General features: G+C 37.2%; 2 protein-coding genes across 3 annotated transcripts; both read left to right on the top strand.

The window, feature by feature from the left end:
• The first annotated feature begins 109 nt into the window (after nucleotides 1–109).
• fbxo45 (F-box protein 45) lies at nucleotides 110–5,311 on the top strand. Its single transcript, XM_058765362.1, has 3 exons — nucleotides 110–445; nucleotides 1,645–2,001; nucleotides 4,534–5,311. The coding sequence occupies exons 1-3, from the start codon at nucleotides 110–112 to the stop codon at nucleotides 4,717–4,719; spliced, it is 879 nt and encodes a 292-aa protein (XP_058621345.1). The 3' UTR covers nucleotides 4,720–5,311.
• A 3,458-nt stretch (nucleotides 5,312–8,769) lies between these two features.
• nrros (negative regulator of reactive oxygen species) lies at nucleotides 8,770–13,233 on the top strand. 2 transcript variants are annotated; one of them, XM_058765418.1, is made up of 4 exons: nucleotides 8,770–8,904; nucleotides 9,252–9,385; nucleotides 10,449–10,569; nucleotides 11,093–13,233. In XM_058765418.1, the coding sequence occupies exons 3-4, from the start codon at nucleotides 10,462–10,464 to the stop codon at nucleotides 13,031–13,033; spliced, it is 2,049 nt and encodes a 682-aa protein (XP_058621401.1). In that variant the 5' UTR covers nucleotides 8,770–8,904; nucleotides 9,252–9,385; nucleotides 10,449–10,461; the 3' UTR covers nucleotides 13,034–13,233. The 2 variants fall into 2 exon arrangements, with proteins under 2 accessions (XP_058621401.1, XP_058621400.1); XM_058765417.1 differs by lacking the exon at nucleotides 8,770–8,904 and having other exon boundaries at nucleotides 8,956–9,385.
• The last annotated feature ends 3,431 nt before the right edge of the window (nucleotides 13,234–16,664 follow it).

The raw sequence follows: 16,664 nt of genomic DNA on the forward strand, positions 1-16,664 counted from the left end.
GAGATGTGTCAGACCAACGCGCTTCACGGGACCGCGGTGGGGTTCTGACCCGCTGTGCGATCCGGCTGTGCGGTTGTAAAAACGGTTGCGTTCAGCGGAGGAGTTTGACATGTCTGGCGCAGGGGCCGGTGGAGGGACGCAGTCTGCGGGGCTGGGCGCTGCCGCCGCCGCGGGCTGCTGCTCCTCCTCGTCGGGCGCCGGTTCTGCCGCATTATTAGGCGGAGGGTCGGGCATCGCGGGCCGGTTACCCAGCCGAGTTCTCGAGCATATATTCTCCTATCTGGAGCTGCCGGATCTCATGAACTGCTCGCTCGTGTGCTGGCACTGGTACAACTGTCTGGCGGATGAAAACAGCGAGGTGTGGCGGAGTCTGTGCGCCCGCTCGCTCAGTGAAGAAGCGCTGCGCTCTGATATCCTCTGCAACCTGTCTTCATATAAAACAAAAGTAAGATTATTAAAAATAGTTAATGTTAATGTGTTATTCATTGAACTAATATAATCGACAATGCGGTACTTACAATCATGCATCGTGTCAACGTGAATTTAATATTTATTTATTTTTTTATTATTAAACAGGCTAGATTTTTAAGTGTGGTATTAATTGCTTTTATGTTTCGAGTAATAAACACAACATATTTCATTTTTAAATCGTATTTTTGAATACCGTTATGTTAGTAGGTGACCGTCAGAACAGTGCTAATGGGCTCCGATGTATGACGTCATTTGTAAATATTGGACCCGAATACTGCTTGCCTGCAATTTACGGACACAAAGCTACAGAAAATTGGTCATTTCCATATAAATTACTGAATTATTAAAGTCCTGTATTGACTGGTCGTATCAAAATTAAAGATTTATCATCACACTTACAAAAGGTATCACGGTACTACAGTGTTTTCTTGGACATTAACCATGGTGTTTTGAAAATGTATGGTACTGCTAAATATGTTTACTAATTTATTTCCCTATGTTTAAGTTGTTTTGCCCTGTTCGTGACACTAGAATAGATGCTGATATGGCATAAAACAACCAAATAAATAAACCATGGTATTATGCTTTTTTTTAACGTATATGGTATATATGTGACCCTGGACAACAAAACCAGTCATAAGGGTCAATTTTTCAAAATTGATATTTATACATCTGAAAGCTGAATAAATAAGCTTTCCATTGATGTATGGTTGGTTAGAATAGAGCAATATTGAAGTTCTTAGCAATGCATAGTCTTTGATATTACTAATCAAAAATTAAGTTTTAATATATTTACGATAGGAAATTTACAAAATATCTTCATGTGTAATAACTGATTATTTTGACCCATACAATGTATTTTTGGCTCTTGCTACAAATGTACCTGCTACTTAAGACTGTCACAATGTGTGTGTATTGAATGTACATCAAAGAAAGTTATTGAAAATTGTTAATGTATTGGAAATAAATCTGTTATTTGAATTGTAAGTTTACATTTTTAATGTTGTTTAAAATATTGTGATATACTATCATCGTAAACCCATTACTGTGTATCATATTGTTACACCCCAGTATATATCGAGAGAGTGTGAAATCATAATATTATCATCTCATTCTAGATCAAATATTATTAGACGTAAGTTTGGAGTAATTTTCATTTTCTTCTGTCCTCAGCTGAAGTCTTTCCAGCACGCTCTGAGCTCCCATGACTGCTCCAGGAATGTATATATCAAGAAAAACGGGTTCACTCTGCACCGTAACCCCATCGCCCAAAGCACCGATGGTGCCCGTGGGAAGATCGGCTTCTCGGAGGGCCGGCATGCCTGGGAGATCTGGTGGGAAGGTCCTCTTGGCACGGTGGCGGTGATCGGCATTGCGACCAAGAGGGCTCCCATGCAGTGCCAGGGCTATGTGGCGCTTCTAGGTAGCGATGACCAGAGCTGGGGATGGAATCTAGTAGACAATAATCTGCTTCACAACGGAGAGGTCAACGGCAACTTCCCCCAGTGCAACAACGCACCAAAATACCAGGTAACAGAGCTGGAGAACGTACTATATGTAAAAATCGTGCCATTCCAAACTCATTCCGAGGGAAAAATTATATGTCATCATTTACTCACCCTCATGTCCTTCCAAACCTGGATGTCTGACTTTCTTAGGTTTGTCGCCTTTTTGATATAGCCTTTAGGTGCGTCCCAATTTGCATATTTACGCACTATTCTATGGCATTTTGTAGTATAAATAGTGTAATTGTTTTTACTGATAATTCGAAAAAGAAAACATGCATTTTAAATATCCGGATGATGCATAATAATAAATAACTGAAAAGACCAAGTGTGAAATGTTGGACACTCCGCTGTCAAAGTTATCCTTACAATATCAGACTCCGATGCTCGATGACAAAATTTCCTTGCATTATCCATACACTATAGTAGAAAATATAGTACGTAGTCTGTATAGTCACAACTTCTGTATGTGTGCATTGATCAATGTTTTGATTTTACTTGAAATTGTGAAAAGGCTTACAATTCTGTTTATCATACAAAGTAACTCACAATATACCAGCCTAGTCATATGAATTATTTTTACGCTACCTTTATATCCTTATTGGATTATGTTTGTCCCAAGTATATTGAAAATAGCTGAAATATTCAAACATACATATTCAAAGAAAGTGCAATGACATGAAGTTGAGTAAATGAGGTCAGACAGTATTTTTAAAGGGTTACTCCACCCCAAAATGAAATTTTTGTCATTAATCACTTACCTTTGTGTCGTTTCAAACCCGTAAAAGCTTCGTTTGTCTTCGGAACACAAATTAAGATATTTATGACGCATTCTGACAGCTCTTTGACCCTCCCATAGACAGCAATGTAATTAACACGATCAAGGTCCAGAAACGTAGCTAGGAGATTGGTAAAATAATCCATGTGACAACAAGGGTTCAACCGTAATTTTACGAAGCTGCAAGAATACTTTTTGTTTGCAAAGAAAACAAAAATAACGACTTTATTCAACAGTTCGTCTCCTCTACGTCAGCGTAGTGCCATTTTGGAGAGTATCTGCTGAATGCAAACTGCATACGCTCTTCTGTGTCAGCCACACCGCACGGATACGTCTTCTACGTATATTTAGGCTTTGATTTGAACGAAAACAGCGCATCCAGTATGCGGCTAACACAGAAGAGCATACGCAGTTTGCGTCCAGCGGATACTCTCCAAAATGGTGCTACGCTGACGTAGAGGAACCTTTGATGTCACATGGATTATTTTACCGATCTCCTAGCTACGTTTCTGGACCTTGATCGTGTTAATTACATTGCTGTCTATGGGAGGGTCAAAGAGCTGTCAGAATGCGTCAAAAATATCTTAATTTGTGTTCCGAAGACAAACGAAGCTTTTACGGGTTTGGAACGACATGAGGGTAAGTGATTAATGACAACATTTTCATTTTGGGGTGGAGTAACTCTTTAAGGTGAAATATTCATTTAATTTACCTCAAAAAATGAGGTAAATTAAATTCTAAACCTATTATTTTTGCTCTTATCTTTTTAGTTAAAGGAGATATTTTGAATAATTTTAATGCAGCTCTATGTGCATTTCATACAACAATATTGGTCACACTTTATATTAGGTGGCCTTAACTACTATGTACTTACACCAAAGAATAAGTACAATGTACTTCTTGTGTTCATACTGTATTGCAAAACACTTATGCTGGTATTGAGGTGGGATACGGGTAAGGTTAGGGACAGGGTAGTATGGGTAGGTTTAAGGGTGGGTTAAGGTGTAAGGGATGGTTCAACAGTGTAATTATAAATGTAAGTACAAAATTTAATTACAGATGTAATTACATATAGGTATTTTTTAAATTATAAGTACAATGTAAAAACATGTATGCACACAATAAGTGCATTGTACCAAATGATTAATTTAAATGTAATGACATAGAAGTTAAGGTCACCTAATATAAAGTGGGACCACAATATTTATAGTGACCACAGTTTTCAAGCTCTAAAAATGGAATAAAAAAACACCATAAAAGCACTTTTAGTATGACTCATGCACTATATTCAACATTATGTCAGGAACTGGCTGAAATATTCATTATTTGATGAGAACCTCTACCAAAGCGCTAATCTGAAATTTCAAATTGTTGTTTGTGCAAAGGTATTATATTGCTGCAGAAGACTTAAAATAAAGCCTATAAATGCTAGAATACGCTACACGACTTTTAAAATCAAAATAGATTTTAAAACACTAGGCATCACTTCCCAACTTTGTATATGCTTACAGAGACGAACTGGCCATACTAAATCACACAAATTCACAGAGAAACATGAAAATTATGTGTTCTAAAATTGACTCAAAATATTAAATTTAACATCTTTTTTGGGGGAAAACAGTGTGAAGAATCTTCAAAATATTTCCTTTTGTGTGATTGTGTCTGCTTTTCTCGTCTCCTTTTGATGGGAAAAATACTAGCATATAAGTTCGGAACAACAGGAGGAAGAGTAAACGATGACGAAGATGTGTCTATAATATGTTTGTATTTGTTTTCCAGATCGGGGAGAGAATACGTGTAATCCTGGACATGGATGATAAGACACTTGCGTTTGAGCGAGGTTTTGAGTTCCTTGGAGTGGCATTCCGAGGGCTGCCCAAAACATGTCTGTTTCCAGCTGTGTCAGCCGTCTACGGGAACACTGAAGTGACTATGGTGTATCTGGGAAGACCCCTGGATGGATAAGTAGGATCTTGGTGCCACTATTAGAACCGGAGAGCATCATGGGAACTGCTGCTTGACATAGATAAGACTCTTGGCTTTTCACATCTGGACTAAAAAAATGGGGAAACTGGTGGTTGGTGGCGGGCTTGTTGATGGATGTCCAACACACATCTGCGGATTTCAGTTGAACTTCTATTTGCTTTTAATCCTTTTTGAAGACCTGGGACATTTTTTTAAATCTGGTTTTAATCTAATTTATGAAATCACACAGGGAGCAGCTGTTCTATTTTATGAAATGCTAAAACATGAAGCCAAACTAGAAGAGACAAGTGGCGAAGTTTTTTAATTCATTACAAACATTTTATAACACAACGCATGGAATAAGAAGCTACTGTATGAGTACGAGGACGGCTCAAGCTTTCACACACAAAAACAAATTTACGTGTAGGTAAATGACATGAAGTATACATGCCAAAATGATGTACTGATATCTTACCGTTGTTTTCTCCAGAGCAGTTATCTGCATGCAGTATACCAGTTTCTTCCTCTATTTTTTATTATTATTTTTCAAGACAGGCAAAGGTAGTATGTTGTTATTCCGTTTATTACTGTACATCTTAACTGTGATGTAGAAGTGTATAGTATTTATTTATTGAGGTCTATCTTTGCTATAACTGAGGTTAAGGAGACTCCAAATAAACTCTAAATTGTGCCAGACTGTGAACGTATCTCAGCCTGTTCTATTGCTGCCCTTAATGTGGATTGATTTAATCTGGTGGTATAATAGTCTATCATATTGGTATCTAAGAATTCATGAAAAGCCCAGAGTTGTTCTTATTTCACCACAAGGTGGCATCCTTCATCATAAGTTCATCCACAAGGCAAAACAATGGTTGACGGTCACATCTGCTCTGAAGTGTTCATTCTGTGCACTGCAATTTCTTTATTTAGATGGCTTAAACTTAATTAAAATAAGCTAAAACAACTAAATATTAAGATTTTTTTTTTTTTTTGAAGAACCAGAGTTCCCACTGTCTTTGAAAATATATGTAATATATTATGTAAATTAGCCTAATTATAAAATTGAGATTGATAAACCTGGAAAAGAAAATGAATAAATATTATAACTCCAATGGCATTTTTACACATTTTAGAAATATTTTTTTTTTTAGTCATGTTAAGTTGGAAAACGTTTCATCAGTGTTCATCAGAGTTAAACATTTTTGTGGAAATTCTTATCCTTAACCAGTAAATCATGAACAACTGGACACATCATTGGGCCTTTGAATATCGTTGTGGACAATGTGGTGGCCATTGAGTTAAAAGATTATAACTGCAATCATAGAGAAGTCTTGGGATGGGCTTTACTGTCCACCTAGAACAGGGGTGTCCAATCCTGCTCCTGGAGCGTCCACTGACCGCTAGCTGAAAGTCTGATGCATATGGCACACAAAATTGGAAACACTTTAGAATTTTCGAAGTCGTCATCGGATTGGTTAAAGTATACAGTTTGCATTCTTTAACGTTCTGGCTCATGGAAGAGGAAATCCTTCATGTTTACAACTGTGACAATGAGCGCTTATCAGAATCAACTAAAAGCTAGATTTTCAAACGTATATGAAATATGTAGTTTTTCAGCATGGACTCTTTAAAATACGTCCAAGAGTTTTACACACCGGTCGGTTAATGTGGCGACATTTCCATGCCCCTAAACATGAAGCGGCACAAACTGAAACGTGATTGGTTGCTTTACCTGTCGAGCGGTCCTTGGTCATTCAAAGCAGCCAAGGTTCCCAGACCTTCTGCCGCCCGTCAGTCTGAAGGTCTGGCTACGCGAGACTAGGTTTTATAGGCATAATATAAACTTTCAAGAAGGTGTGTTAAAGCAAGAAGGAGCTAGACCCTGCAGGACAGTGGCCCTCTAGGACCAAGTTTGGACAACCCTGACCAAGAAACACCCTAGCTACTGCACAGATGTATAATTAAAATTAAAACACCTTAGCAACTGCATCCAGGGGCGCCGCTATGATTTCCAGGCCCCCTCGACATCATGTTCATCATATCATCAACATCATATCATAAAATCGTGCTCCGTTCTGGGCCCCCCTACGGCGCCCCTGACAGCATCAGCACTACTGCACTAAAAGAAACAACTATAAATGACTAGGAGCATCTTAGCAATGCACTAAAAAGCACTACCGCACTAAAAACAAATCACCACCCTAAAAAGATCATAGAAGCACACTAAAAATGACTAGGATCACCTTAGCAACACGCTAAAAACACCACTGCAATAAGAAAGGCTCAACACCCTAGCAGGGCTCTCAAGTCTCACGCAATCGGAGTGAGACTCACGCAATTCAAGCAGTTCACACTCTCTCACGCCACACCTTGTATTTCTCACGCTGAGAAGGGATAACTTGTCCCGCTACAATTACTATACAATTAATATACCATTAATAGATTATGGAAAACTGAGGTAAGTTTTCTGCCGAGTTCATAGCTCTCTGGACTCTGTAGTTATAGAGTTAAATGCCACCTACCAGCCAATCAGAAATTAGGATGTTGTTGTTCCGTTTAAATTACGCGATTCTGCAGCAAGCTGGTTCGTTACTAAGCAACATGGATAGTGTTTATTTTTGCTCTTAATTGTGACACTGTACTTGATGTTATATTTGTTCAATAAAAAAAAAAAAATTTTTAAAAACTAAGCAACATGGATGCGCGCGCACATGGAGTGTAAATTGGAAGAGAAAGATCCGATGAATGCTGTGTAGGTAACCCCTTCATTTATTCTTCATTACTGTACACACACAGTAGGATTACAGAATTTGTCCTGAACATGTATGTCAAGCTCTCTCTCTGTGTGTGTGTGTGTGTGTGAGAGAGAGAGAAAGAGAGAGAGAGAGAGAACACATTTCAACTTATGATTTTATTTTTTTCTGTTGTGTTTGTTGCACATCTTGATGACAGGGGTAGGGGGCTCCCATATAAAGCACTGAGGCTTCCCCAAATTCAGATGCAGTGTGTTTTCCATGGTGGGTTTGAACAAAACCAAAACTAGAAACAGTTTGGCTCTGGATGGAACACTATTATCACAACAGTGCTCTATGTGGGAGTCCTCTACCCCTGTCATCAGGCATCAAAATGTGCAACAAACATTTACAACAGAAAAAAAGAAACATAAGCTGAAATGTGTTCTCTCTCTCTCTCTCTCTCTCACACACACACACACACAGTTTGACATACATGCTCAGGGTAAGTACTATAATGTATATGTGTACAGTATGTACATTGAGTACTGCTGTTCAGTTGGCTCGTTTGAGGCAAAATTTATTTTTATTTTTGATACATTTGTATTTTTAAATACATAAATCTTTTTATTTCATTAGAATGAATTTGTCTTTCATCAGATTTACCAAATGTTGTAACTTCTATTTGTGCTGGTCAATTATGAACAATAGGTAAAATTGAACTGCTAGCAAAAACTTGGGTGCTGCAAATATTTCAGTTGCTCCTCCCCTTTGAGTGACTCCTCCCCTTTGTGTGGCCCCTCCCCTACTCTCACTCCAAATTTTCGATATAACTTGAGAGCCCTGCCCTAGCAACCACATAGAAACGCACTAAAAACCGCTTAGGAACCGCCATGGTGTGGGATCGAGTTTTGCACGAGCAAGCAGAAATATCACTATTTTCAACACTTGAGATGTCTTATTTATGTGAACCTATAAGGTTTTAGTGCATGCAGCATTTGTTTACGTCTGTAAAACAGGTCTCGCTTGACTGACTTAAATTTCACATGGTATTTTTTTAATAACTGCACTTAGAAGCCTGATTATTCACTGAATATGCATTAATACGTCTCTATTTTTTGCTATGGAATGTAGGCTGCTACAGGGGAATTAAAATAAGCTGTGCAAAGATGCATTACTGTCATGAAAATAATTGTGTTCGTGCACAAACTGTATCACTTTTAGGTTGCTGGCTATCAGCAGAGACGTGCTTGTAAATGCAATGTGGCAAGCGTGAACGTTTTCACACGTTTTCACAATAGCACAGCTTGTGAGAAGAATGCGACAGTTTCAACGAGCAGAAGTGATGGGCCTGCATCTTTCTAGCAGGAAGGGTGTGAGCTCTTGGTGGTTTCCTCTCGAGTAGTATCTGATGAGTGAAACCAGTAGTGGGTGCTTTGGGTGTGTTCACTTGGTAAGTTTGTGGTCTACTGAACAAGACAGAAATAAGGTCGAAATGTTTGTGCAACATACATTTTTACAGGTGCTTTTGCACCTCAAGCGCGACGGTTATCGCGTCAATATTTTTCCTCATTTTTTTTTTTTTTAATGTAAGAGCCATTAAATGTCCTTCATGCTCACTCTCCTGCTCTGTTAGTGTACTGAAACCGAAATACTTTTGCTGTTGTGGGATGTGGTCGATTTTTACATATTTAACTTGCATATTTCTGACCCTGCAAGCATGCGTGTGAAATGTATGATCTTGGCTGCCTTTCATGTGACTGCGTTTCCGTTGCTTGCTTGCTTCCGCAATTACTAAAGACAGTGCAGAGATGCAGATGTCAAGCACTTTGCATCTCCTGAGAGACCCAGCCAACAGAACCTCCCCGCAAACCGATGTAATGGTCTTCTGTGAACTTCACAGAGGAGCGGAGGGCGAGATCCTGGCCACTGGGGTAAGTGTGCATGTTATACCCACATGAGATTGTGTGTAAATATGAAACAGACAGGGTGAATGTTTAATAGCAGCTTGTATTTTGTTTTATTTTTCATTTAAAATGACTTTCAGTACACTCATTACAAGGATAGTCCTGTCCGATCTTACTCAAGGGCGCAATATTATCAATTTTAGTGGTGATCGAACTTATAACTGCTTGCAGGATTGTGATGCATTTGACATTTCATGCATACAGTGGACCCAAAAGTATTTGGACTTGTAGGTCACACTTTAAAAGGTCAAAAAAAAAAAAAGCAAATCTACAAGCAAATTACTTTTTAGATCTCTCAAATGATGACCTTTTAGACTTAACTTCGATTCTGTGCTGTATATATTCTGTTTTTATATTATTTAAAACTTATCTTTGAAAAACTATTTTTTTATTTTTTACTGTTTTTTTTTTTTTTAAAGCTCTATTTCTTTAATTTAAGTTCGAAGTGAATCTTTATTTTTAATAAATGCCAGTTGCTTTGATATTTTGGTAATGCAGTGACATTAATACATTTTTTTAAGTTTGACGTAAGTGTCCAAATGTTTTTAGGGCCACTGTATATCTATTAATGACTGTGACAGAACGTGTGCCTAACTGATCTGATTTATAACCTGTATCACAGTTGGTTCAAGTAGATTCATGTTAGCTGAAGCCACAAATTTCCGCAGTCCCTGCCACACGTAGACCGCTAGGTGTCATTTCTGTTATTAAATATAAATTGGAAATGTTTCTTAAAAAACAATTTTAGTGTCTAAAAGATTTGAGATTAACTTTATATAACAGTTTCTGTGTACTCATATGTTATAAAAATTAAATTAAACTGCAACAGCAATGTGTAATTTCGAGCGGATCGACAAAATAATGTTTTAAGAACTTCAAAAATAATTATTCATGTAAATGCACCTTTATTTGGATACTGTAAAGTGTTCGTGTAACAGTGTATTTACAAAAAGTATAAATATACATATATATATATATAAAATCTTTTATATAAATATTAATGTACAATTGTCTTATTACTTCGTCACAGTGATCATGTTAAGATGCCGGTGTTCGATCGCCTGTCCATCGTGCTCTGTCACGGAGTGGTGCCGCTACTGGTGGTCCTGCTTTCAGTCGCAGGACATCCGCAGATCGTCCCCTGCAGGCTGGTATGTGAGAAAAGAGAAGACTGTACAAATACAGCTAGATGAACACTGATGCGCATGATAATTCTCTGGAAGGGAAATAAGCATATTGCTTTAGCATATTACGTAGTAGTTTTTAAACAGAAAATGTATTCAAAATACTAAATCTTAAAGTATGATGTTACAGTTGTTACCTTAACAAGCTATTGCCTGTGGTGTAACCTGATGTATTCAGGTAGATTACGTTATTTTAAATTGAATAAAACCATTTCATTTAGATGTTACCACATGAAGGACATTTTTAGGTTATTTGACTAAACATTTTTACCAAGTATAGACTATTATGAAGTTTAATCAGCAAACCACAAGTGGGCTAAATTTGCTTGTTTGTCTATTTTTGTTGTTCTCCATGGGCTTAACAAGTGAAATGACCTTTAGTGGAAATTATTACTCACGTTATGGTACTCTTCAAATTTTTTTCCATTGTGTGTAAGAATAATCTAAATCAGTCTTTCCTTCTCTTTTTTGTCTCTCTCCTCATCTCAAGATCCAAAGCATAGCTCTGTGCAACAGCTGTCAGCTCTCTGCCGTACCAGATCATTTACCAAGTCAAACCGAGGAGATCTTCTTAAACAAGAACCGTCTAGTAAATCTTCAAGATGGTTGTCTCTCCAGATATCCTCTTCTACGGACGTTCAGCTGTGCGAACAATCAGCTAATGATGGTGGAAGAGAACGTGTTCTCTGAATCGCCTCTTTTAGAAAACCTCAATTTAGCCAACAACGAGCTTTACTATGGACACAAGCAGGTGGCCCAGTCCTTAAGCTCTCTGTCCCACCTAAAGACCCTTGATCTTTCAGGTAATGGCCTCTCGGAGGACATGGTGTCTCTGCTGGTACAGAATCTGTCCTCGCTTGAGACTCTATACTTGTCCCGGAATGCCATGCTGAGGCTGGATGAATCAACATTCAGAGACCTTCATCAGCTTAGGGAGCTGAACGTCGAAAGAAACTTGTTGTTTGAGATCGATGGAGCGTTTGATCATATGAAAAAACTCCAGAGGTTGAACCTGGCCTTCAACTGCTTACCTTGTTTGGTCAACTTTGAAATGACCCAACTGCTGGTCCTAAATGCCAGCCACAATTCCATTGAATGGTTCATAACCAATCAAAATTTGACTGAGACCTTTCAGCTGGAGACGCTGGATCTGTCCGACAACCATTTGCTGTTCTTTCCATTCCTTCCAACAAAAAACCGAATAAGAACTTTGCTGTTGTCCAATAATCGAGTCGGTTTTTACCAACACTTATCAAATTACACATCTTCAAACTGGACCACTAGTATTGAGTACTACAACTTGGGGCAAAATATAAGCAGCATCACAGTAGAGCTCTGGAATGAGAACCTTCACGGTGATCTTTCCTCGGTAGAGCTCCTGGACCTGAGTGAAAACAAGGTGAACTATTTCCCCCAGGGATTCATTCAGCAGATGCCGTCTCTTTATTGGCTGAGGCTGAGAAGTAACTGTTTACAGTCCTTCAGTTTGAAGCCTGAAGATCTACCAGTCACCCTTTATGAACTGGATGTTAGCCAAAACAGGTTAACCGAGCTGAAAGCAAGCCAACGCTCCATTAGCGAGCTGAACAATCTCACACATCTCAATCTGAGTACAAATGACCTTCAGAACCTTCCAACTAGGATTTTTGCTAGTCTACCGAAACTTCACACACTAGATCTCAGTCAAAACACTGTGGACGTGTGTTACTTGCCAAGTTCCTCAGGATGTGTTGTGTGGTCCAACATCGGTTCCCTAAAACAACTCTATCTTGCCAGCTGTAGCATTCAGAACATCCCGTCTTTAGCGTTCAAGGGCACGCCACTAACCCATCTCGAACTCTCAAACAATCCAGACCTAAACCTCAAACAGGAATCTCTGGAAGGTCTCGCAAACACATTGCAGCATTTGGGACTCGGTAATACCGGTCTTCAAGCTTTTGACTTCTCTCCGTATAGCCATTTGAAGTCTTTAAACATCTGTAGAAACTCACTACCAGAACTTCCTGAATCTGTAATGGCATTAAACCTAAAGCTTCTGGACTTGAGGGATAACATGTTAACAACCATCCCGTACCAACATGCTGGCATGTTAGCTCAAAGACTGCAGACTGTTTATATGAATGGAAATGCCTTCAACTGTTGCCATTTAGACTGGTACAAGACATTCGTGGAGAATAAAGGCATCAGTATTGTAGATCTCTCAGAAATTACATGTTTGGACTTAAACCACAGGCGTCACAAGGTCGTGCTTTTTGACGCCATCCACTGTGGTGGCTCCAGCAATGAGGAGTCTGTCATTTGGTACATTCTTCTCTTTGTAACAGTCAGTTTTTCCATCATGGGTATATCCATCATTTACATGCTCACCTTTAAGCCAAGAATGTTGCCTCGCGCCATTAAAAAGAGATGCTGGAGGCCGGCTCCTTATTGAGAAGCATGCTATTGTAAAACTAATGAATGTCTCTGTAATATAAGGGGCTAACATGGTAAATATGCTCTTAAAGGTTGCTACTTTCAGACAAATGGACGTAACGGAAGAGAAATATGATATTAATGTGAAAGATTTAGGCCACATTGGTCTGTAAATGTGAATGTATTTCATTTTATCATCATTAAATTGCATGAAAAGTGTTTGGCTGCTGGATGGTTTGTAAATGTGAAAGATATGTTCCCTTTTTGAACAAAAGTTGCAGTTATACTTTCAGTCATGCATTGATTCATCTGGCAAAAGCTTGATCCAAAGAAATTTCAATATCATAGGTAATTAAAAGTTAACCTATTTTGAGGGAACATTGTTTTTAAATGTTTCTAAAATGTTGAAATGTTTTCTTGTTGTGATTATAATGTTATTTAAAGGTTACTTTAAATCTATTAACGTTATTTTCACCCAAAATATGTTATTTGAATGTTTATCTTTAATATTCTCAGGACGTTAAAATGACCAGTTTTCTTGTCAATGTTATTTAAAGGTTACAAAAATGTTTCTTAGAACATACAAGTACAAATAACATCATACAAACATTTTGAGAATGTTGTTCTAAAATGGTTTCTCAACTTTATGAGAATGTTCAAGTACAAATAATATCAAGACATTCTGAGAATGTTAATCTCAGAATGTTTTCTCTCAGTATTATGAGAATATATAATATTAATAAAGTTTTCAGAATGTTCCATAAACATTATTTTAAGAAAGTTTAGTCCTAACATTATTATGACTTTTTAATATAATATATTTTCAGTAGGAAATTTTCTTCATGGAACATGATCTTCACTTAATATCCTAATGATTTTTGGCATAAAAAAAATTAAAAAAATTGATAATTTTGACCCATACAATGTACTTTTAAATATTAAAAGTACATTGCTACAAATACGCCCCGGCGACTTAAGACTGGTTTTGTGGTCCAGGGTCACATATGTGTTTCTTGGCAATCAAACTCATGAGCTTGTTCTTTAGAGTATTTGATCAAATACATATTATTTAATTATTTGATAAAACAAGTTCCCCAGTCAAATATTAATGTGTGAGATGAGGTTAAAATTCAAATCAATAACCAGCTGTAACAACCCAAGACATTGTTAGTGGCCAATCAACATTGGTTTTTCACTGGCAGATCATTAAACGTTTAAATTTGGTTATATTGATTGACTTGGATATGATTTGGGGGTCACCTACTACAAGATTGTTTTTTATGATCTTTATATATTGTATTGTATGTCAGTCCCAGTCAGTCGTTTACTTGTGTGATTGCTTGTATGTAGGTTCACAGAAGTTGTGCGTTAAAAGCAGTCGCTAAAAGCAGCAAAGGAAACATGAAATTTCCTGTTTTGCTAAGACCTGTAGCAACTGCCCAGCTCTCAGTATTGTAGAAGGGGGTGTTGTGGTTTTGCTCCATGCCGAGTTCTCAGAGGCAGTTGCGGCAGGACGTGAAGGATTGCTATCATATTTATCTTTCAGCTGAAATATGCTTAAGCAGTTCACAGTCATTTGCAAGATTAGGTTATTCCAATGAAACTCTAAATCTATGTGTGTGAGTGTGAATGTATGTAATGTGTATATGTATATATATATGTATATAATGTGGTGTAATATATCTACCTATATTGGTTTATTATTGTATTTAATATTAATATTGAATCATGAATACTATCCTTCCAAATGCACAATATACAATATTGCATAACCGTAATATATGATTCTAAAGTACAAAGAAAAGGTAATCATGTGGCCACAGTGAGTATCCACATTGACCAATGCAAGGATTCACTGTCAGACTTCTCACTGTAGGGATCATCAAGGTTAGACCACTAAACCTAAACCACGCTGACTAGCACCTCAGCCTACGTGGGATGTCTCATGATTTTGTGGCACAAAGTGTGTGACAAGAAGACAAATGGAAAGCTAAATGTCTGTGAGGCAGTGAGTGAGCATAGGACTTGGCAGTGTGTGTCAGTGTGTATGGGTGTGTTGTTTACACTGAGAGCCATGTGTGCATGTTAAACCAGAGTGTAACCAGAATACCGCTGTGGTGTTTCTCTAGGTCATGGCGGTTTGAACAGAGAAAGAGAGAGAAAAAGAGAAACTAGGGAGCGCAGTCACAGGCAAGGGCTCAGAGGCATATCTGCCACCGTTTGGATCAAATTCAGTCCTGAAAACACTGTTTAAAACGGGTTGAGGGAAGTAGGGGTTTTATGGGTAGGCCTTCAGATATCTCTCAGTATTCAAGCTTCAACTGAACCTTAATGACTTTGAGATTATTTTTAAGTAAGAATAAATGTTGAATTTTTGTCGATAACATTCTCCAAAGAAGAAATGCTCTTTTAGAAACACTTAAAACAGAGTTATGTTCAACCAAAATCATATTTTTTATCCAGATGTTTATGCTGTTTTCTTCTGTGAGAATTTGGATTGTATGGGAAAGCAAACATAAGTATGTTATTGCTTCATTTATTATTATTATTGTCAGTAGGCATTGCTTTTGTATTTCATTTTCATTATGAATCATTTTATTTATACCAGAGGGAAATCTCGTGATGTGGTTGAGTGTGATGTGGCCATTAAAACCAATTTGAGTTTTTTTTTTTAGTGATATTTGAGTGAGGAACTAGATTGACAGATTGTGAATTAAAATCAGGTTAAAAAATATACCAACATTTGTAAACACTTTCAGATTCATACTACAGTATCTATCTATCTACCAATCTATCTATCTATTGATCATGGAGCATTGTCATAGTGCTTTTTTACAATTATAATATTATGTGAGGTATGTTGGAGTACAATCTAAATATTTTTATGATAACTATTCACATTCATATTTTGGTAAAGTTTTGAGCCCAGAGATTAATGATTAAAACATAACATTTATACATATGACTATATGAGTATTATCAAATCATAGTTAGAATGTAATTAATTTTTTATTCATAGACAAGGCTTAAGCCTAGTCCCAGACTAAAATGCATGGTCTATTTTAACTGAAAGAAACTTGCACTTGAGTGATCTTAAAATATGTCCGATTCATTGTTTTGCCTCAAGATGCACACCAGTAATGTTTTTTATCTAAGGCATATTTATAAAAGCTACTTAAATGTCCTATTTGAACTTTGGCCTAATCCTGGTTTAACCTAAAACCTGTCTGTGAAACCAGGCCATAATGTTTTTATTTTAATAATTTTTATTTGATTTTTACATTTATTTGTATTTTATTTAGTATTTTTACTCATTTTTAGTTTAAACGTTAAAATGAAAATTAATGACATTTCAAACTGGCACATGTGTGTGTGTGTGTGTCGTGTCACCTACGGGTAAACAAGCTAATAAATCACACAGAATTAAGTTTTTTGAAAATCTAAAAATGCAGAAAGTTTCCTGTAAGGGGTAGGTTTAGGTCTGTACACTAGAAAAAGCATTACGCCTATGGAGAGTCCCCACAAGACTAACAAACCAGACATGTGTGTGTGTGTGTGTGTGTATATATTATACATATTACATTTATATATGTGTATAAAAGATAGATTTTGTGTATTTAGATTTTTTTTTACATAAGTGTAGCTATTTT

Source organism: Onychostoma macrolepis, chromosome 24 (assembly GCF_012432095.1).
Source record: "Onychostoma macrolepis isolate SWU-2019 chromosome 24, ASM1243209v1, whole genome shotgun sequence".
Classification (NCBI taxonomy): domain Eukaryota; kingdom Metazoa; phylum Chordata; class Actinopteri; order Cypriniformes; family Cyprinidae; genus Onychostoma; species Onychostoma macrolepis.

Bases quoted from the DNA above. Each gene is read 5' to 3' on its own strand.
- nrros (XM_058765418.1), top strand. From the start codon at position 10,462: ATGCCGGTGTTCGATCGCCTGTCCATCGTGCTCTGTCACGGAGTGGTG. The intron at 10,570-11,092 runs GTATGTGAGAAA...CCTCATCTCAAG, and splicing joins AGATCGTCCCCTGCAGGCTG to ATCCAAAGCATAGCTCTGTG.
- fbxo45 (XM_058765362.1), top strand. From the start codon at position 110: ATGTCTGGCGCAGGGGCCGGTGGAGGGACGCAGTCTGCGGGGCTGGGC. The intron at 446-1,644 runs GTAAGATTATTA...TTCTGTCCTCAG, and splicing joins TGTCTTCATATAAAACAAAA to CTGAAGTCTTTCCAGCACGC. The intron at 2,002-4,533 runs GTAACAGAGCTG...TTTGTTTTCCAG, and splicing joins ACAACGCACCAAAATACCAG to ATCGGGGAGAGAATACGTGT.